The sequence below is a fragment of the Chiloscyllium punctatum genome, chromosome 33 (assembly GCF_047496795.1).
Source record: "Chiloscyllium punctatum isolate Juve2018m chromosome 33, sChiPun1.3, whole genome shotgun sequence".
Taxonomy (NCBI): Eukaryota; Metazoa; Chordata; class Chondrichthyes; order Orectolobiformes; family Hemiscylliidae; genus Chiloscyllium; species Chiloscyllium punctatum.
The window spans coordinates 13,542,117-13,565,177 of NC_092771.1; the positions used below are offsets into that span (position 1 = coordinate 13,542,117).

Sequence of the window (23,061 nt, forward strand, 5' to 3'; positions counted from 1 at the left end):
CTGACTAATGCACCTAACCTACACATCCTTGAATACGATGGGCAATTTAGCATGGCCAATTCACCTGACCTCCACAGCTTTGGACCTAATTCTGTCTTAGCGAATCACTAGAGATCCGGTCAAAGATCTGTGCCGCCTGGAGTTGAAGGATCGGAGTCTGCAGGAACCACTGAAGGGTAATGTGATCTCTTTGGACGGTGGGAGGAAGCCGGAGCACCCAAAGGAAACCCACGCAGACCCAGGGAAAACAAGCAAACTCCACACAGACAGACAGTCGCCCAAGGGGTGGGATCAAACCTGGGTCCCTGGCACCGTGAGGCAGCAGTGCTAACCACAGAACCACTGTGCTGCCCCGCCTGGTTCACTAAAGTCCTTTCGGGAAGTAAATCTGCCGTCCTTACCCAGCCTGCCTGAAGTGTGACCCACAGCAATGCATTAGACTTTGAGCTGGCCTCTGGACAATCGGGGATGGGGCATAAATGCTGGACTAACCAGTGACGTCTACACCGCGTCAGAGTATTGTTTTAAAAAGTCCAGATCTTTGGTTTTTTTGAGCAAATAAGCAAAAAACCTGGAGGGGCCAGGTGATGTTCATTCGACAGGAAGAAACTATTGCTACTGGCAGGAGGTTGGATAATCAGGGGAGATAGATTCAAGTTAATTGGCAAGAGAAGTCAATTGAAAGCTTTTGCTTTGTTTCAAGAGAAAATACTGACTGGAAGGGGGTGAGAAGCAGAATCGACAATAACTTTCAAAAATGAATTGGACCTTCGTTCACTTAGAAAAGGAAACTTTTGCCAGGTTCCAGGAAAAGAGGAACTAACGGGTAGCTTTTTTGAGGACTGGGCCAAATAGCCTCCTGTGCCTCAAATTTGGATCCCTTTGTATTCCCAAAGTTTCTTGGCTCATCACCACCAATTTATTTCATATTTCACTCCAGTTGCTTGAAGAGGCAATATCTCAACGGAGGATGTGTTCTCTTGGAGTCAGCCTCCTCATGAACACGAGTGCAATGACGCTTAGGTAATGAGCCAGGTGGGCAGGATGGACCCAACGGCCTCCTGCTTCACCATAACATTCCCGACACTCCGTGAGTGAGCTTCCTCCAGGTAAGAGGCGGAAAGCAATTCTCCGCGGTCCGTGTGACGTAGAGAATCGAGTCACCGCTGCATTGACTAGTTACCAACACTGTCGGCTAGGTCCCATCCACATGTTGAAACACCTGCAATGGGGTGGAGCACAGCTCCGACCTCTTCAGCTGATTCCATGCCTGGTTAGCTCATGCTTCAAAACCAAAAAATTCACAACTCGCCCAGCGTTCGCATAGAAAGCAGCCAGTGGAACAAGGACAGCCCAATCCTCGATACTCCAACCCATTCTTGAGCTACTTTTCCCAAATGCGATCTGTAAAGAGCACGTGAAGAAGGCACAAAGGCGCTCTGATAGTTCCCATCTCTCCTGGACCTTACACTCCTGATCCTGTTGCAGTCATTTCGTCAGATAGAAACTTCTACGTTCAAACTACGACTCTACTACACACACACACACACACACACACACAGTAGCTAGACTCTGGGCAGGGATCACCGCTGTATTGAATAATCTCAAAACAATCCTCATTTCTCACTAATCCTAACCCAAAGTACACCAAACTCAGCCATGAGCAAGATCAGGAGACCATGTTACGACAAGCCAAGCAGGACAAGGGAAACTTGTGAGTACGTGAGAAGGAAATATTGATTGCGTTGTGTCATTAGGTGGGGTGGGGGAGGGGGAATAGTTCATAAGTGTGGATCAGTTGGTCCAAATAGCTGCTTTCCAAATGGTCATGCCAACGTAGATTAATTGTGGAGCGCCACAATTAATTTGTTGTACAAAGGAGTCTGAACTGAGCAATCTGTTGCTGCTTTGTGTTCTAATGTACACAACCGTCCTTAAGCTAATTATTAACATGCTGGATCAGAACTGCTTTGACATTAGTTTAGGCGCACTAACCTTGACTTTACAATTGGCTTCAATACCCAACTCGGCTGCAGCACAAGCATAGCTGCTTGGCAATTACAATTGTTCATGATCGCGCTTGAGAAAATTCATTCCACTTTTGTGCAATAGGAGAGGTGTATCACGTATCAGAGACTGACTGGATCACCATGGGAATACTTAGCAAAATAGCTATAGATTGACAAAGCAGCCAACAGTCAATGTCTGTTGAGCCAGTGTATGACTACAGCCTGAATGCACCTTTGGAGATAACTGCGCACATTCTAGGACAGGCGTCACAGGGAAGAGAACACCAAGAATCCAGGTGACTCAGAGAAGTTCCAAGTTTGCCATTAGGAAGAACAGGACTACTACTGGACTATGTTCTCCCCCATTGCAGGGCATACTGAAGTGATACAGTCAGTTTGATGCTGCTAACCAAATTCCAGGCACGCGATTGAGAAGCCTTACCTGTTTGAACTGTTCTTCATAACCCCAATCGTGGTGACTTGCAGGAGATTTCAAATGTGCTGGACTCGGGGAAATGGCCTGACTATTTCCCTGCTGTTGGGACTGTCCGCTAACGGATGGCCGGTGAGCGGGCGGGGCCCTCTGACCAGACAACATGGCCGCGGGCCGTTTCCTGAGATACTCCACGTCCTCCTCTTCGCCGTCGTCCTCCTCCTCGTCGAGCTCACCTCTCACCGCGTCCTCGTCCTCCAGCTCGCTGGCAGCGTCCTCCCGTTCAAAGGCGTCGTCCTCAGCTTCCGAGTCCTCGCTGCTCTTGTCGGAGCCCTGCGGGACGGCGAGTGCCGATTGGCGGGCCAGGGCGGCGACCAGCGGTGATGCCGGCGGAGATCTGGTCGAGGCTGCTGCCATCTGCTGAGCGTAGAAGATGCGAGCGTGGTGGACGTCCCGGTCCTTCCTCTCCCTGCCCTCCAGCTCCAAGCGCACTTGCTGCTGCCTCTGTAAATGCTCCATCACAGCTTCCAGCTTCATCCCCTGATGGTGGAACTGAGAGCTTCCAGTCAGAACCAGATTCAACTCTTCTCCAGTGGTTAAGCCAGGCTGTCAAACAAACAAAAAAACAAAAAGCGAGCTCACATTAACCACTCGTTGGCATCATCGACTGTACCATCTGCAAGCCAACACTGATTACCATCTAACACACTTGCTTCTTGGCGTTTGGGCAACGTTGCCCCACTACGCTCTTCAAACCCAGATAGTCCTCCCCCTTCCACCGGGGAAATAGTTTGTACCCCTCGAATCCTTATCTGGGCCAATTGTTAAAGTTTCACCTTAGAATGTAACTTTAAAAAAAAAAGTTTTGTAATTTACATATGAAAGAAGTGAAACTAACGTCGTCATTCTAACAGATGAGAGACTGAAAAATACCTTGATTCTTTCTTAAATGTACAATTTTAGTTACATCACACTGTAAACTTCTGCTACAAATTGTGTGTCTTACAACTGTGTATTCCACAACCATCTGATGAAGGAGCAGTGCTCCGAAAGCTAGTGCTTCCAATTAAACCTGTTGGACTATAACCTAGTGTAGTGTGATTTTTAAACTTTGGATTGGGGTGTACAACGCCAGCATCTCCAAACAGAAGCCTTCCACAACCTTAACCACTCCAATTCCATCATCTGCTCATCTTCTGTACTTTTGACAATCTGCAAACTCTAAGTCTTACAGTGAATATCACACCCATTTTAAATCCGATTGTGAAAGAAAAGAACTGCAGATGCTGAAGATCTGAAATAAAAACGGAAATTGCTGGAGAAACTCAGCAGGTCTGGCAGCGTCTGTGGACAGAAAACAAGTGAGCACTTAGAGTTCAGCGACTCTTCTGCAAAACTGATAACAGTTAGGAAAATGTACTTAAATACTTGCAGTTCCGAAAAGGGTCATTGGACTTGAAGCATCAACTTTGTCTCTCTCTCTCTCTCTCTCTCTCTCTCCACAGATATTGCCAGCCCTGCTGAGTTTCTCTAGCATTCTCGGTTTTAAATTTTATTTGGACGGGTACTTAGAGTCATTGAGTCATACAGCACAGAAACAGACCCTTCGGTCCAACCAGCCCATGCTGACCATAATCTCAAAGTAAGCGAGTCCCACCTATCTGCGCTTAGCCCATATCCCTCCAAACCAGTCCAATTCATGCACTTATCTAAATACCTTTTAAGCATTGTAACTCTACCCACATCCACCACTACCTCTGGAGGTTCATCTCACACACAAACCACACGGTGTTAAAAAAAAAGTTGCCCCTTTTAAATCTTTCCCCTGACACCGAATACTGTGCCCCCAGTTGTGAAATACTCTATGGAAAAGACATCTGTCATTCACCTTACCCATGCCCCTCATGTTTTTTATAAACCTCTACAAGGTCACCTCTCAACCTTCTACTCTCCAGTGAAAAAGGTCGATTCAGCCTCTTCCTGTAACTCAAACCCATCAGTCCAAGCAACTCTTCTGCTATCCATCCCTAATTGTCTTTGCATCGTATGAAAGTTTTGGAGGGCATTTATTATGGATTTGGAATCAGATGGAGGCCAGTCAGGATAAAGACAGCAGATTTCCTCCCCTAAAACAACAGTGGTCGACCAAATGGACTTTCAAAGAACAAAATGATTGTTGTCTCCATAACGATGGCCACAAAAACTAACAACTGCAGATTTATTAATTCCATTTAAATTCCACTGACTGCTGGGATTTGAACTCATGACCCAGAGCTTTAGCTTAGTTTGAACCCAATGACATTGCCTTCTGCCCTTCATTCATCACATGACACCAAATTCAGATATTTTTCTGAGAATCTTGCTTACCGAACACAATATATAAAATGAATTAGATGTTCAAATACACAGCCATACTTTCAGAAACTTTGGTGAATTAGGGACATGACACGTGAACTAATATTTGGAATCCTCCGATAACAGTCACAGACTCATACAGCACTGAAACAGACCCTTCGGCACAACTCATCACACCGACCAGGTTTCCCAAAGTTAAACTAGACCCAGTTGCCTTTGTTTGAACTGTATCCCTCTAAACTCGTCCTGCCCAATGTTCCTGTCCAAATGTCTTTTAAATGTTGTAATTGTACCAGCCTCCACCACTTCCTCTGGCAGCTCATTCCATACACGTACCACCCTCTGTGTGAAAAAGTTGTGCCTCAGGTCCCTTTTAAATCTTTCCCCTCTCGCCTTAAACCTATGCCCCTCTTGTTTTGGGCTCCTGCACCCCAGAAAAAAAGACCTTGGCTATTCACCCTATCCATGACCTTCATGATCGTATAAATCTCGATAAGGTCACCCCTCAGCCTCTGTCACTCCAGGGGAAAGAAGTCCCAGTGGTTCAGTGGTTAGCACTGCTGCCTCACAGCGCCAGAGACCTGGGTTCAATTCCAGCCTCAGGTGACTGTCTGTGTGGAGTTTGCACATTCTCCCTGTGTCTGTGTGGGTTTCCTCCCGCAGTCCAAAGATGTGCAGGTCAGGGTGGATGGGCCATGCTAAATTGCCCATTGTGCCCAGGGATGAGGCGGCTAGGTGGGAAATTCAAGGTTATAGAGTAGGGAGGTGGGTCTGCGTGCAATGCTATTCAGCGGGGTAGTGTGGACTCAACGGGCCGAATCACCTGCTTCTACAATGTGGAGATTCTTTGATTATATCCTGCCTCTGCTTATAACTCAAACCCTGAAGTGTAAAACCTAACCGTTCTTCCATAACCTTTACCTATTAAAAAGGACGGAGATTTTGTTTTGCTCTTTCATAGTGTTGGCTCTGCCCCACGTACTGTTGTCTGTCCCTAACTGCCCAGGAGGAGGCAGTGTTGAGCCAGCATCTTTCACTGCTGCTCTCCATGTTGAGATGCCCTCAGGAGGAAGTGACAGGACTTTGATCCAGCGACAGTGAAGGGAAAGCTGATATATTTGAACTCAGGACGATGTAGGGTTGGATGGATACTTGAGATACTCTATGATCCCATGCCTCTGCTGCTTTGTCCTTCGAGATGGTTGAGGTTCCGGAATTGGAAGGTTCATGTTGAATAAATCTTGGCGAGTACATCCTGTAGAGGGCACTCAATGATGCCCTCACAGCATGTGGTGGTGGAGGAGAGGGAGTGAACATTGAAGGTGATGGATGCGGTGGCAGTCAAATGGACTACTTTGCCTTGGTCAGATCGTTTAACCAGAGAGCCAAACAGTGGCAACACAAAGCTGGGTGCCAACAAATGCCTACTCTATGCCACAAAAACTGAAATGGCTGGGAAAACTCAGCAGGTCTGGCATCATCTGTGGAGAGAAAGCAGAGTTAACGTTTCAGGTCCAGTGACCCTTCATCAGGACTGCTTGATGGCAAATCGATTAGGTCGCGAGGACTTTACAACCAAGCTCCTCAGTGCAATGGCAGACACCAACAGGGCTCAGTGAGTGAAATCCACAATCTTAACCTAAAGTCACAAAGGATAATTTCCTCGGGTGATTGATTAGCTCTGCTGGTTAGATGACTGAGAGGCAAAACAACAGCCCTATTCCTGCTTCAACTCCAGCTTAGAATTGCGCTCCTTAACCCATGCCTGAGGGTGACCAGCAATAGCAAAACACTACATGTCAAAAAATGACTTCAGGGTGAAGCATCAGCTGACGATGTGGCTGCAGGTCATCCTTCAGGTAGTGTACATGTGCCGTATCAATTTCCCAATGTGCAGCTTGCAGTGTCTGGCAGCAGCAATCTCGAACAATAAAAAAGAAACACAGAGCAGCTTCCAACCTTAAAACACAGGGTAACCACTGAGACTTTGAAGAGCCCCTACATTGGTTTGGAGGGGTCTGCTCGTTGTGAGGTTTCAGGGTCAAATCGGGGTCTGTGTTCCCGAGAGGAATTTCATCACATTTCACCCAGCAATCAAAACCCAACTCCCTTCCAATATTAGTTTCCTGCTGATTTGCCGGTGCTTGGGGCTGGGATGGAGTGACCTGGGGGACAAATCACTGAGGGATTCCTTCCCTGTTAAATTATTTTCAACAACAGTTGCCCATTTCTTTTCTGGAATATGATTTGGTTCGATTTACTGTTGTCCCTTGTACCCAAGTACAGTGAAAGGTTTTGTTTTGAGAGCAGTCCAGGGTGCTTACACAGGGCAAGGCATACAAGGCTACAGCTGCACAGGGGATGCATAAAGCAAGATCAATATTAGATTTAGCAGTCTAATAATGGCAGGGAAGAAGCTGTTCTTGAATCTGTTGGTGTGTGTGTGTGTGTTCAAGCTTCTGTATCTTCTGCCTAACGGAAGAGGTTGGAAGAGAGCATTACCAGGGTGGGAGGGGTCTCTGATGATGTTGGCAGCTGTTCTGTGGCAATGAGAAATGTAGATTCATGGATAGGAGGTTAACTTCCGTGGTGGTCTGGGCTGTGTTTACAACTCTGTAGTTTTGTACAGTCCTGGGCAGAGCAATTGCCGTACCAAGTCATGATGCATCCGGATAGAATGCTTTCCATGGTGCATCTGTAAAAGTTGGTGAATAATTCCTCTTCTTCTCATTAGCTATGGATTACACTCTCATGTCTGAGTCAGAGGTTTGAGTCCCTTGGCTGACCCTTGAACCCAGGCTGACATTCCAGTTCAGTACTGAGGGAGTGCTGCATTGTCAGAGGTACTGTCTTTCAGCTGAGATGTTAAACAGACTGTCTCGGGGTTGACAAAGAGTGTCGCTGGACTTGAAAGAGAAACATCTGTTTCACTCTCCACAAATGCTGCCAAACCTGCTGAGCTTTTCTAGAACTTTCTGTTTTTATTGCTAACACTAACTGCCCAGTTGCTCACCCAGTTATCGGAAGGATATTATTAAGCTGGAGAGGGTTCAGAAGAGATTTACCAGGATGTTGCCAAGTAAGGAAGGTTTGAGTTATAAAGAAAGGCTGGGACTGTTTTCATCGGATCATAAGAGGTTGAGAGGCGACCTTATAGAATTTCATAAAATATTGGGGGGTACAGATAGAGTTAACAGTAGCTGTCTTGAAATCCCCCATCCTAGGGAAAAGACTAGGGGCACATTTTTAAGGTGAGAGGAAAAAGAATGATAAAGATGTGAGGGGCATTTCTTTTTGTTTACCCAGAAGGTGGTTCTCGTGTGGAATGAACTTCCAGAGGAAGTGGTGCAGGTGGGTACAATTACGATTGTTAAAAGACTTTTGGAGAAGTCCATGAATAGGAAAGGTTTGGAGGGATATGGGCCAGGAGCAGGCAGCTGGGATTACCTTCGGCATGGACTGGTTGGACCGAGGGGTCTGTTTCCGAGCTGTATGATTCTATAACTAAGAGTCTAGCTCAGAGGAAGGTTAGGAAGCAGTGACAATGCTCACAGTCTGGACAGATCTCCTTCTCTGAAATAGGCACTAATGAACCAGGTGGAATTTTTAAAATCAACAATCCAGACATTTCACAGATTACTAAAACAGATTCCAGATTTGTTAAAGTGCATTTAAATTCCCCAGCTGGTGTCATGGGATGTTAGCCCACATTTCCAGATTATTAGCTCTATCATTTGTATGACTAACACAGAGATTTAACCACAATTTGAACATTCTCAACATATGAGCTACTGAGCAAATGTGTACTTAGAGTCTCAAGTCTTTCCTTTTAAAATAATTGTGTCAATTTTTCTTGAGCCAAGCTGGTTTGCAAATTCCACAGATAATAGAGCAGATTGCAATCCTTAAAATTTTGGATAATGGAGTCTTCCTTCCTTATTCAGATGCTGAAAATCAATGGTCCTGATGGTAAAGATTAGACATTTTCTACACCAGGTCCCAGTTTTGCATTTTCATAGTTTTAAAAAAAATGTCCATTGCACAGTGATTTCTGAGCATCACTCAGCTGCTTGATTCAGCTCAGCTTCTGCTGAATCCATCAGGTATACTTCTGTTAATTTGAGATTTGAAGAATTGCAGAATCCCTACATTGTGGAAACAGGCCATTCAGCCCATCGAATCCATTTCGACCCTCCAAAGAGTATCGCATCCAGACCAATACCCCTTACCTACCCATGTAACCCGGCATTTCTCATGACTTATCCGCCAACTCTGCACATCAAAGAGCCCAACTGACTGGTCTCTCCGATTCTACCCTCCAGAAACATGGGCTCATCCAAAGCCCCGCTGATCGTTTCTCACTGCGCAGCGAGTCCTATTTCCTGGTTGTGCCATGTGCTCGATGTTCAATGCCGAGTCCCAATCCAGCAATGTGTTGATTTTAACATTTTTAATCCTGGTTTTCAAATCCGTCTGCGAACTTGCCCATCTCTGTCTCCACCAACCCCACAACACTCCAAGCTCTCTGGGCTCCTCCAATTGTGATTGCTCCATCGCTGCTGGCCATGTCTTCAGATGCCAGGGCATCGAGTTCTGGAATTCTCTCTCTCACATGCTACCTCACTCTCCTCTTGGAGGACAGTTCTTGAAGCCTCCAATATTGACCAAATATTTGGTCATTTGAACTGAAATTCACCTTGGGCAGCACAGTGGCTCAGTGGCTAGCACTGCTGCCTTGCAGCACCAGGGACTGGGTTTGATTCCAGCCTTGGGCGAGTGTCTTTCTCCCAATGTCTGTGTGGGTTTCCTCCTATTGTCCAAAGATGTGCAGGTCAGGTGGAATGGCCATGGTCAATTGCCCATCGTGTTCAGGGATGTGTAGGTTAGGTGCATTAGTCAGGGGAAATGACTAATAGGGTAGGGGATTGGGTCTGGGTGGGATACTCTTCGGAGGGTCAGTGTGGACTTGTTGGGCCAAATGGCCTGTTTCCACACTGTAGGGATTCTAGGAATTTTTAGGAAGAGTGGTGTTTTGTTTGATCATAGAGTTCCTTTGGGCCACTCCATTACATTACAAGCACTATTAAAAGAACATTAGAAGCCAACATCTAGAAGCAGCAGTAGACAATTCAGCCCCTTGAGCCTACTCCACCTCTCAACACCATCATGGCTGATCTCATCTCAGCTTCAACACCATTTTCCTGCCAGCTCTCCATAACCCTTCAGCCCATCACTATTTAAAAGCAGGTTTCCTTCTTTAATTTACTCAATGCCCCTGCTCTCTGGGGGAATGAATTCCACACATTCATGACCCTTCGAGAGAAATTGTTTCTCCTCTCATCAGTTTTAAATCTGCCCCACCCCTTATTCTAAAACAATGACCTCGCGCTTGAGACTGTCCCACAAGGGGAATCATCCTCGCCACGACTACTTTGTCAATCCCCTTTAGCATCTTGTAGATCTCAATCAGATCTCCTCTTGCTCTTGCCAACTCCAAAGAGGATAAGCCTAAACTGCTCAAACTCTTCATAAAACATTGTGCACATGACCAAGTTATGTCCCACTCTGTGCCACGCGGACACAAAATTCCCAGAGTGAGAGAACTGGAGAGAGCCAAGCAATCACATGAACAAACTTAACACCTTACTTTTGATATTTATCTTACAGGTTGCTTAAAGGAGATGCAAAGTCAAGCCTTTTCTTGTGCACTCAAGAGTCAGAGATGTACAGCATGGAAACAGACCCTTCGGTCCAACCCATCCATGCCGACCAGATATCCCAACCTAATCTAGTCCCACCTGCCAGCATCCGGCCCATATCCCTCCAAACCCTTCCTATTCATAAACCCATCCAGGTGCCTTTTAAATGTTGCAATTGTACCAGCCTCCACCACTTCCTCTGGCAGCACCACCCTCTGTGTGAAAAAGTTGCCCCTTAGGTCTCTTTAATATCTTTGCCCTCTCGTTCTGGACTCCCCCATCCCAGGGAAAAGACTATCTATTAACCCTATATGTGCCCCTCATGATTTTATAAACCTCTATAAGGTCACCCCTCAGCCTCTGACACTCCAGGGAAAACAGCCTCATCAGAACTGGAATGCAAGAAAACTAAATTTAAAAAGGGAACAACAATTTATATGAACTGCTCTTCCTTCCTTTCTCTGTGATCGGTTTCTGAATGAATCAAAACCTTTGATATTTTTTATATAAAAAGGAATCAAGGGCAGCGTGCGAAAGGCAGAGGAGTTGCAGATTACCAGATCAGCCATGATCTCACTGACTGGTGGAGCAGACCTGACGGGTTGAGTGCCATAATACTGCTGTGAGACCTGATGGCTTTATCCCTGTCCTGATAAATAGAAAATTGAGTCATACAGCAAGGAAACAGGCCCTTCAGTCCAATTAATCCACACCGAACATGCTCCTAAACTAAACTAGCCCCATCTGCCTGCATTTGGCCCATATCCCTCCAAACCTTTTCTATTCACATACTTATTCAAAGTTTTTTAAATGTTATAACTGTATGTGCATCCACCACTTCCTCTGGCAGTTCATTCCACATGCGAACCACTCTCTGTATAAAAGACATTCCCTTGTGTCTTTTTTAAACTTTCACCTTGAAAAGGTCTACCCCCTAGTTTTGAATTCCCCCACCCTAGGGAAAAGGCCCTTGCTATTCATCTTATCTATGCCCCTCATGATTTTTAAAAAGGTCAACCCCTCAATCTCCTACGCTCCAGTGGAAAAAAAATTCCCAGCCTATCTTTATAACTCTAGCCTTCCCATTCCCAGCAACATCCTGGTAAATCTTTTCTGCACCATCTCCAATTTAATAAGATCATTCTATGGCAGGGACACCAGGACTCCGGAAAAGGCCTCACCAATGTCCTATACAAGCTCAACATGACATGTAACTCCTATAGTCATTAGGTCTGAGCACCGAAGGCAAGTGTGCCAAGCGCCTTCATGATCATCCTGTCCATACACGATGCAAATTTCAAAAAAATATGTACCTGAACCCCTAGGTATCTGTTCTACAACACTACCCAGGGCCCTACCACTAATTGTATAAGTCCTGCCCTGTTTGTTTTACCCAAATGCAATACCTCACATTTATCCAAATCAATCTCCTTCTGCCACTCCTCAGCTCATTGACCCAATTGTTCAAGATCTCTTTGTAATCTTAGATAACCTTCTTCACTGTCGAATTTACCAGCAATTTTGGCATCATCTGCGAACTTACTAACAACACATCCTAAATTATCTTCAAAATCGTTTACATAAATGATAAACAACAATGAACACAGTCCAAACCCCTGTGGAACACCATTGGTCACAGGACCCCAGTTCCAGAAACAACCCTCCAATACCTTCCTCTCTCTCCTACTGTAAAGCCAATTTTGTATCAAATTGGCAAGCTCATCCTGAATCCCACGTGATCTAACTTTACTAAATTAGTCTAGCATTCGGAACCTTGTCAAAGGCTTTACTAAAGTCCATGTAAACAACATCTACTGCTCTGCCCTCAATCCTTTTGGTTACTTCCTCAAAAAACTCAAGTTTGTGAGTCACAACTTCCCTCGCCACAAAACCATGCTGACTATCCCTCATCGGTCCTTGCCCCTCCAAATGCATGCAATATCCTATCTTTCAGAATCCCCTCCACCAACTTACTGGACGTCAGACCCACAGGTCTATCGTTCCCAGGCTTCTCCTTACAGCCTTTCTTAAATAAAGACAACGTTAGCCACCCTCCAGTACCTCATTTACGGTTATAGATAATACAAATACCGCTGCTAGGGGCCCTGCAATTTCCTCCCTAACTTCCCATAACATCCTGGGATACACTTGATCAGGTCCCAGAGATTTATCCAACTTTATATTTTCAGCCAGCATTTCCTCTTCTGTAACATTAACTGTTTTATAACATCATTATTTCCCCAAATTCCCTAGCGTACATTTCTTTCTCTCTAGTAAAAACTGATGTGAAATATTAATTCAGTATCTCTTCCACCTCCTGAGGTTCAACATATCGACAACCTCATTGATCTTTCAGGGGCCCTGTTCTCTCCCTAGTTGTTCTTTTGCTTTTAATGTACTTGCACAATCTCTTTGGATTATCCTTAACCTTATCAGCCAAGGCAATCTCAGGTCTGCTTTCTGCTCTCCCAATTTCCCTCTTAAGAATGTCTCTACACCCTTTACACTCTTCAAGAGATTCACTTGATCAAAACGGTCTATAACTAAATCCTCAATCCTGATGAAGAGCCCTTGCCCGAAACGTCGATTCTCCTGCTCCTCGGACACTGCCTGACCTGTTGTGCTTTTCCAGCACCACAGTCTCGACCCTAATCTCCAGGATCTGCAGTCCTCACTCTCTCCTACATCTAAACTATGCCTCCTTCTTATGCTGGACCAGAACCTCAATGTCTTTACTCATCCACTACTCCCTGCTCTTACCAGCCTTACCCTTCACTCTAACAGGAAGATAATGCCTCCAAACTCTTGTTATCACACTTTTGAAAGCCTCCAACTTATGTGTTTTAAAACCTCCAGCACCTCTTCAGTCAGCTGTCCCTTTACCTGAATGACACAGTGTCTCTCATTACCAATGCTTACATTCTGTCTCACCAAGCTATTTATATTGCAAAGGCAGAGACAAATACATGGATATACAGCAAGAACTATAGAGACAGAAGCGACTTGGCCATTTAAGACAAAGACTGAACAAACGCTAGAATGTAACCAATAGATTTTAAACTAAATTCCAGCTGTTGATGTTAAACATTGTAAATTAGAGTGTGTGTGTGTGAGGGGCAGTGAGGGTGTAATAGTTTTGACTGGGAGAGAAATAGCTAATCGTTCCATGTGGATTTCGCTGGAACGATTTCCAACAGGGAATGACTTGGGATAGTTCGGTTCTCTGGCCCCCAGCAAATGTTTTGTCACATGAAGGAGAGGCAGCGTCAGTTTCAGCCGGGAAACTTGACCCAAAAAAAAACACTTCAGGAAGGTTGCAATTCCCATGATCGACCCACCCAGCACGGGAGGGGAGGAATACGGGCCTTAATAAATGCTTAAGCAACTTGTCAACCTTTCCAGCTTTGGAGAAAAAGTTACACAGAGAGAGCGAGGGAGAGGGAGGGGAGAGAGAGAGAAAAAAAAAGAAGCCGTGAAATAAAAAAGGACAACAATTAGAAAGGAAGACAAATCTGGAAACCAGTTTCCTTTCTGCTTGGGGGGGGTGGGGAAGAGCAGTATGTGATCTAACACTGCAGCCTATTCCCCCCACCCCCAAACCTCGCAAACAGAAACAGCAAAAAACATTTTGTTAAATGCCCAGGCGAGGATTGCCCCCCCCCCCCCAACCCAACACTTAATTCTATAAAAGCGACAAGCAAAACGAGATCAGTACAAACTCTACCGAACAGCACAGCCAGAGACGGTGCAGAACAATGAGGATTCACCCCCCACATTCCCAACCTGACCTGGTTGGGTTTTTTTTTCCCAAAAAAGGAACGAAAACCCGCATCCCGACTGAACTCAAAACACATTCGATTTGTGCACAAATAAAAATGTATCCGACTTTAAACAGCACTGAAACGCGGCGATCTAACCCCACTCTCAATTTCCATCGCCAACACACAACAGGCTGATACAGCCTGAACGCTCTCTTATACGTTCACCCAAAACCCTCTACACAAACTTTTCTTTTATTGACAGAAAGGGGAGGAAAATTGCCCCCCTTGCAGCCCAGATGGGTTGCAGGGGACACTTTCTTGAGTATGCATTTTAATTTTTGCTTCTCTCTAACTCAAACGCGCGCACCCACACATACACAAGTGTAGATTGAGAGAGAGAACGCACAACACTTTGATCGCCCTGTCTTCATGTTCTACAAGAGAGATGATGAATTTTTCCCCTTACCATCGGCGCTGAAGTGCTGTTGAATTTCCCTGTGTTCTCCACCATGCCGGCTCAGAGATAGATACATGAGAGAGAGAGAGACACACACACACACCCTTCTAGGATAATAACAACGCCAGCTCCTGACTCGTTAACGCATAATGCAAGCCCAGGGATGATTACAAGATAAAGTCACCAGTGCCCCTGGCTATAATTACTGGCATTTTCCTCTCGACACTAGTAAATATCAATCCCAGCATGCAACAAGTATAGGGACCGGCGCCTGCGTGGATCTGGGTCAGTTCTTGCAATGTTTAATCCCTGGGAGATGTTCAATCCCAGAGTTCACAGGCAGAGTCTGCTTTCTCCTTCCTATTGCACTGGGAAGGGTCAGACCCAGGATTGCAGGAAGAGGTGCTGAGGTGGATTCATTAGAACTCTCTGTAAACACACAGCAGCTTGACCAGCCAACATCAAAGCCTTGCCTCCTCTCTCTCTCTCAGATTTTTCCTCCTGTTCTGCTCCATGTTCAGCTGCAAATCAGCACCCCTGCTCCCTTCTCCCTTTCCCCCTCCTTCTATCCCTCCCTCCCCTGCTTCCCCACCCTTCTCTTACATCCTTCACTTCCTCTCCTTCCTTCCCTCCTATGTCCTCCAGTCCTAGTCTCCCTTACTGGCAGAAAGGTCTTTTCCATGTCCCTGTCCCTGGTCAGATGTTAATTGCTTGCTCACCTTCCTTTTCTGTCCCAGGATTGGCATGTTGCAGCTTTACACCATCTACCAACCTAGGGAAAATAACTGTCAGGATAAATTAACAGTTGGACGATTACATTAGTAATAATGGCCCTGTAACTTTCTTTTTTACCAGATTCTATGTGTAACCACATTTGAAGACCCCAAGAGTGGTCCTCTCAAATTTTAAATTTAATATTGCTCTCATTGTCTATGCATCATCTCTGCAGCTGTAACATCGTATTCCTCGCTGTTCTATGACCCTAATGCACTTTTGTATGGGATGATCCGCCCTTACTGCACACAAAACAACTTTTCACTGTACTTAGGTACATATGACAATAATAAATCAAATCAAATAAATCAAATTGGCTCAGTAGTTAGCACTGCTGCCTCACAGCGCCAGGGACCCAGGTTCGATTCCCACCTTCAGGCAATTATCTGTGTGGAGTTTGCACATTCTCCCTATGTCTGCGTGGGTTTCCTCCGGATGCTCCAGTTTCCTCCCACAGTCCAAAGATGTGCAGGTCAGGTGAACTGGACATGCTAAATTGCCCGTAGTGTTAGGTGCAATAGCCAGGGGTAAATGTAGGGTAGGGGACTGGGTCTGGGTGGGTTACTCTTCAGAGGGTTGGTACTGACTTGTTGGGCTGAAGGGCCTGTTTCCATACTGTAGGGAATCTAATCTAATCAAATCAAATCAAAAATGTCCTTCAGTGATTGGAAACCACAGTTTTGGGAGATATTTGAATGATAATAGGTGACACACTGAATCAAGTGTCTTGCTTTTCGAACTAGTCTAAACCTTGGTTTGCCCTGAGACATGAAAAGGTAATGGGATAATGTAGACACTTCAGAGAAATTGTAGCAATAATTAGATCATCAGATCTTAAAAAAAAACTAGTTGAACTGTGTCAATCTGCACTTATTCAGGTTTTATTTAAGAATTGGCTGCTTCTTTTTGCTGTGCTGATGTTTGAGGGGTTTGCTTTCTCCTTCCCCTTGCCTCTGGGCAACATTCACCAAACCCAGTGCCCCCAGAGAGATGGTCTATTTTGTAAATATATACGTATCATGCTACTTCACCCGACTTTCAGGCTCTCCATGTCTCACTCTTTTATGCCAACCTTTCCCAGATTTCCAACATTGACACCTCATCTGTTCATCTCGCCACCCCCCTGGAAAGTGCCGAACAGGCAATTTGGGGATACCCTGTCAGGTCTCTGTGGAGCAGATGTTACAGACCCAGGTCTTTGGGCAGTAAGGAGGCTTCCATTTGCCAGTCTGCTTGGAATATTACTGCAGGGAAGTCTAACAGTAACTGTACATGGTGCAGGTGAGACCACACCTGGAGCACTGGGAGCAGTTCTATCTCCTTATTTTAGGAAAGGTATCATTTCCTTGGAGGCAGTTTAGAGAATATTTACTAGGATGATCCCTGCTATGGAAGGATTGCCTTATGAGCAAAAGCTAAACAGTTTGGGAGTCTACTCGCTGAGGTTTAGAAGAATGAGAGGTGATCTCATTAAAACATACAGGATTCTCAAGGGGCTTGAGAGGATAGATGCTGAGAGGCTGTTTTCCCCTCTTGGGAGAGGGGAATAGTCTCAGAATAAAGGGACAGCAATTTAAGACTGAGATGAGGAGGAATTGCTTCGCTCAGAGGGCTGTGAGTCTTTGGAACTCCTTGCCACAGAGAGCTGTAAGGGACAGATTTAAGGCTGAGATTCTTGATGGTGGGGGGAGATGTTGGTGTGGAGAGCAGCCAATCATTTGGGGCTGAAATGGGGAGAAATTCCATCACTCAAAGGATTCTGAATCTTCGGAGTTTTTGTGATCAATGCTGCCCCATTGAGTGTGTTTACGTCTCCCAGAGACACAGTCAATATGGGAAGCAGCTGGGAAGGTAGATGCAAAGCTGTGTAGAAAAAAGAAGGTACACACACTCTCACTCACACACAACACACACATGCACTCACACACTCACTCATTCACACACACACTCACTCTCTCTCTCATACACACACTCACCCAAACACTCACTCACTCACACACATACAACACACACACACACACACTCACCCACTCACTCACACATACTCATTCATTCACACACACTCACTCTCTCTCATACACACACTCACTCACCCAACACACACTCACTCACTCACACACACACACACTCACTCACTCACTCACTCACACACACTCATTCATTCACACACACACTCACTCACTCACTCACTCACACACACTCATTCATTCACACACACACTCACTCACTCACACACACACACACTCACTCACTCACACACACTCATTCATTCACACACACACTCACTCTCTCTCTCATACACACACTCACTCACCCAACACACACTCACTCACTCACACACACACACACACACTCACTCACACACACTCATTCATTCACACACACACTCACTCTCTCTCTCATACACACACTCACTCACACAACACACACACTCACCCACACACACACACACTCACTCACTCACACACAGTCACACACACTCATTCACACACACACTCACTCACTCACTCATTCACACACACTCACTCTTTCTCTCTCACAAGTGCACACACACTCACTCACACATGCACTCACACACAAACACACATTCCCCTATTGTGGAAGGATTCCCAGCCTGCATATCACAAACACTTATTAGAGATAAGCTCATGGTCAGTAAATCTTGGAGTAAGACCTGAACCACCTGGTCCAGGGGTAAGGATGCTACCCACTGGTCCTCAAGACATCCTTGCATAAAGGCAACGATCAGTCACGATTGTATTGAATGGCAGAGCAGGTTTGAAGCACTGGGATGTTCACTCCTTCTCCTAAATATGTGTGCTGTCTACCAGCGGGAAAACCCCACAGACAGACCAATGCCAGACCAGCACAACAATATTGAAACACTCTCTGTAAGTTCAGGCAGGAGGATCAGGGTCTCCCATTCCCTGTGTTTTATCTGTGGAACTCACAGACCCAGGTCCAGGGATGGGTGGAAATGGAGATGCCCCCTCCTCACTAACTCCCACCCAATGCACATGTAGAGAAACCCGAGAAAATACAACATTCTTCATTGTGTTTCTTGGAAAGGAGGCAAATGGAACCTTTCACTTCTTGCTGAACTGTCTCCACCTTGAGGTGGCTTGAGGTATTGCATAATTACAAAATCATACAGCGCAAAGAAATGCTGTCTGAGATTAAGTTTAGGTAAGAATAGTTAGACCAAGTATTCATTCAAATTGGAACAAGGCCACTGTTCATAGTTACCAGGGAATATGCTGACACAATGAAGTGATGTACATGACCTCTTCTGTTACGGCCAATGTGGAATTTTTAAATCATGAGGGGCATCGCTGGTTTCCTCAGCATTTATTGCACATCCCTAATCGCCCAGAGGCTGGTTAAGAGTCTGGTGTCACATGTAGGCCAGACCAGGAAAGGGTGGTTGATTTCCCAGATGGATTTTTCCAAAAGCCGACAATGGATTCATGGTCATCATAAGATTCTTAATTTTAGATTTTTTAAAAATTGAATTCAAATTCCACCGTCAGTTGATTCGAATCAGAGTACCTGTGGCGTCACCTGGGTGTCTGGATTAATAGCCCAGCCATAATGGGTGGCACAGTGGTTAGCACTGCTGCCTCACAGCGCCAGAGACCTGGGTTCAATTCCCGCCTCAGGCGACTGACTGTGTGGAATTTGCACGTTTTCCCCAGGTCTGCGTGGGTTTCCTCCGGGTGCTCCGGTTTCCTCCCAGGAAAGGTCAGGTGAATTGGCCGTGCTAAATTGCCCGTAGTGTTAGGTAAGGGGTAGATGTAGGGGTATGGGTGGGTGGCGGGTCGGTATGGACTTGTTGGGCCGAAGGGCCTGTTTCCACACTGTAAGTAATCTAATCTAATAATACCAATAGGCCATCACCCCCTCTATTTCCACAAAACAAAGGTATCTTTTAAAATTGCTTTTAAAGATCTGTTTGGGTTCACATCACTGTGTAAAAGTGATCAGGGTGATCAGCATTGGTCCACAGCCAGGGTCAGAAAGATCCTGATTGGATTTCCACTCTCCGGATCATCGGGGAAGCAGGAACAGGCAGCGATCCCAGTTTGGGAATGTTATTTCTGATGGTGCACGACACTTAATTTTTTAACCCCTTTCATTCCGATACAGAATGTGGGAATCATGCCCTTGAACTGAGTGGCCTCCTGGTCCGTTCCGGAGAAAGGTCGACCTCGTTGTGGGTCTGGAGTCACATATAGGCCAGACCAGGTAAGGATGGCAGATTTCTTTCCCCAGTTCATTTGTGAATCAGCTGGGGTTTCACAACAATGCTGGTCGTCATGGTCACCAATACTGAAGGTAACTTTCATTTCCAGATTTATTAACAGCTCCAATATTGCTAACAGATCTGAAATCCCTCAGGAATTTGGTTTCCAGATTACTAGTGAAGTGACATTTCCTATGTGACACTAGTTCACCTCTCAGGCTTGCCAATGTTAACAATTCATAACAACAAGTTCTGCAGAGGCAGTTCACCTAAAGGCTGAAATAATGATGTAACATGGGCCTTATGCCAAACAGACCCTTGGGCATGCCCTGTCATTGATTACACTGGGTCTTTTATTTATTTTGTTTAGTTGGACCAGCATGGTTCTGGTGAGGACAGTATTGGTTGCCCTTCCTTGATTCCCAATTATATCAGAATTGATCCGCACACTGACCCCTTGTTCCACATCTTCATAGCCCCACCTCCAAATTCCATAGGCCACCTACATCTTCATAGCTCCACCTACTTCTTCATAGCCCCACCTACATCTTCCATATCCTCACCTATATTTCCATAACCCACCTACATTTTCATAGCCCCACCTACACCTTCATAGACCCACCCACATCTTCCATAGGCTCACCTACAAATCCATAGCCCCACCTACATCTCCATTGGTCCACCTACGTCTTCCATAACCTCATCTATATTTTCATAACCCACCTATACTTTCATAGCCCCACCTACATCTCCATAGCCTCACCTACATTTTCCATAGACCAACCTATATCCCCATATCCCCACCTACATCTTCCACAGCCCCACCTACATCTCCACAGCCCCGCCTACATCTCCATATTCCCACCTACATCTCCACAGCCCCACCTACATCTTCCATAGCCCTCCCTCACAAAAAAAACTAATCAATCTGAACTCCTGCAGTTCCCTCTTCCCCCCAACCCAATTATTTTTCATGTTCCAAACTTCATTTTACTTGATGTTGTCCTTCCTCATTGAGCTCCAACCAGTCAATTGACCATTCACTCATTATAATACAGTTTGTGGTATCTTGTTGCCCACAAGATAGTCAATGTGTTCATTATATTTTATGGACGTCACAGAGTGCTTTGGGATGCTCCTCGGAGATTTTGAAAGCCTGGTGTACAACTTGTAATGATATGGCACATTTTCAATAGTAAAATACAACTGTCCTTCAGAGAAGATGATGAGAGATGGTTCTGAAAGCAACATCTTCGAAATATAAAGTAATGCTACACAGGAGGAGGCCCATCGTTTCTGCACCGGCTGGTTTGAAGAGCAATTTCATTTCCCCAATCACTACATATCTCAAAGTAACAACTAATTTGATATTCAGAAAAACAATGAGCTTGGCAGAATTATTCAGTTCAGTCTTCATGGGTAGATTCCAGCCCTCTTCAGTCTTTCAGGTATACTGAAAACCAAAGTGAGGCAACTGGACTGCATTCTATACCATAGTGTTAAGGCTGGAGTGGAGGAATGGGAGAGCAGAGAATGTAGGATTCTGGAGCAGAAACAGACCATTTGCTTCCTCAAGCCCATTCCACCGTTCTGTAAAATCATTGCTATTCTGTTTGTGTTAGACATGCATCATTTCCACCCACCCATAATCCTTGACATCTTTGTGTAATAAGAATCTACTTCCTAAAAATATTCAATGACAACCCTCCCCTCCACCTCAGTCCCACCTCAACTGCCCTCTGAGGCAGAGAGTTCCCAAGTTGTAAATCTTCTGAAGGAACAAGCAATGTCCTCATCTCCATCCTGGAAGGATGAACCTTAAAATAGTGTCCCTGAGTTGTGGACCCACCCACACAAGGAAACATTCTTCCCATGTTCACTTTGTCAAGACCATTTAAGGTCTTGAACACTTCAAAATGTCACCCCCTCTCACTCTTGTAAACTCCAGCCCAACCTTTCCTTCAAAGATAACTCACTCATTCCAGGTATCAAATCCATCTGAACTGCTTTCATTGCTTTTACATTCTTCAGCAAAAAAGACGACCAAAACTGCACATAGTATTTGAGATGTGATCTCACTAATGCTCCATAGAACTGAAGCAAAACATCCTTACTTCAATTCTTAGAGTCATAGAGTCATACAGCACGGAAACAGACTCCTCGGTCTAACAAGTTCATTCTGACCATAATCCCAAACTAAACTAGTCCCACCTTCTTGTGCTTGACCCATAATCCCTCCAAACTTTTAGTATTTATCCAAACTTCTTTCAAACATTGTAACTGTGCCACAAGTTTATTCCCACACATGAATCACACTGTGTAAAAAATTTTCCCCTCATGTCTTTCTTAAATCTTTCTCCTTTCACCTTAAAAATCATCTTGAAATCCCCCACCCTAGGAACAAAGCCCTTGCTATTCACCTTATCTATACCCCTCATGATTTTATAAACCTCTACAAGGTCACCCCTCAACCTCCTACACTCCAGTGAAAAAAGTCCCAGCCTATCCAGCCTCTCCTTATAACTCAAACCCTCCATTCCTGCCAACATCCTGGTAAATCTCTTTTGAACTCTCTCCAGTTTCATAATATCCTTCCTATAACAAGGAGACCACAAATGGACACAGTAATCCAGAAGGGGCCTCTCCAACATCCTGCACACAGCATAATGCCCCAACTCCCATACTCAAAGGTCTGAGCAATGAAGGCAAGCTTGCTAAATGCCTTCTTAACCATCCTGTCTCCATGGACCATAAATTTCAAAGAATTATGTACCTGAACCTCTATAGGTCTCTCTGTTCTGCAACACTACCCAAGGCCCTATTTTCAATTATTTTACTTCTGCTCTTGTTTGTTTTACCAACCTCACATTTATCCAAATTAAACCATATCTGCGGGTCTTAAGTCCTTCTAGTGACAGCATCCCATTAGCTTTCTGGATGGAAGAGGGGAAGGAATTCCATAATTTAGGATCTAGACTGTGATGCTCACTGTTGATGGGATGGAGAAATTCCAGGAGGCATGAGTGGCCAGCATTAGAGTAACGCGAAGGTCCCAAAGGGTTTGTCACAACATGTCCCCCAGCGGTGTGAATGCCTGACCACTGGGGTGCGCCATGCATTGGCTCAACAGACAGGCCATGCACAGGCAACGCTCCCCCTTGTGACAGGAACACAATGTGGCCATGCATCAATGTTAATGCAAGCATGCTGCACATCAAGCCAGCTGAGTGCTATAAGCAGAGCTTAGAGGGATACATTAAAACTGTGGCTGGACTAAAGTGACAGAGGAGTGAAAACATGGTAGAACTCGGTGGGAATTTTAAAACTGAG

The 23,061-nt window shown here is 45.3% G+C and overlaps 1 protein-coding gene across 4 annotated transcripts in view; it reads right to left on the reverse strand.

Annotated features, from left to right (window-relative positions):
* LOC140458446 (AT-rich interactive domain-containing protein 3A-like) overlaps positions 1-15,083 on the reverse strand; it is a 231,454-nt gene extending 216,371 nt beyond the window's left edge. The window contains exons 1-2 of one of the 4 annotated variants that reach the window (XM_072553028.1): positions 14,724-15,083; positions 2,452-3,048 (exon numbers count right to left, since the gene is read on the reverse strand). In XM_072553028.1, the coding sequence (XP_072409129.1) occupies positions 2,452-3,048; positions 14,724-14,768 (642 nt within the window). In that variant the 5' untranslated portion in view covers positions 14,769-15,083. The remainder of the gene's footprint in view (positions 1-2,451; positions 3,049-14,723) is intronic. The other 3 variants (XM_072553026.1, XM_072553029.1, XM_072553027.1) reach the window with 3 other exon arrangements.
* Positions 15,084-23,061: the final 7,978 nt, after the last annotated feature.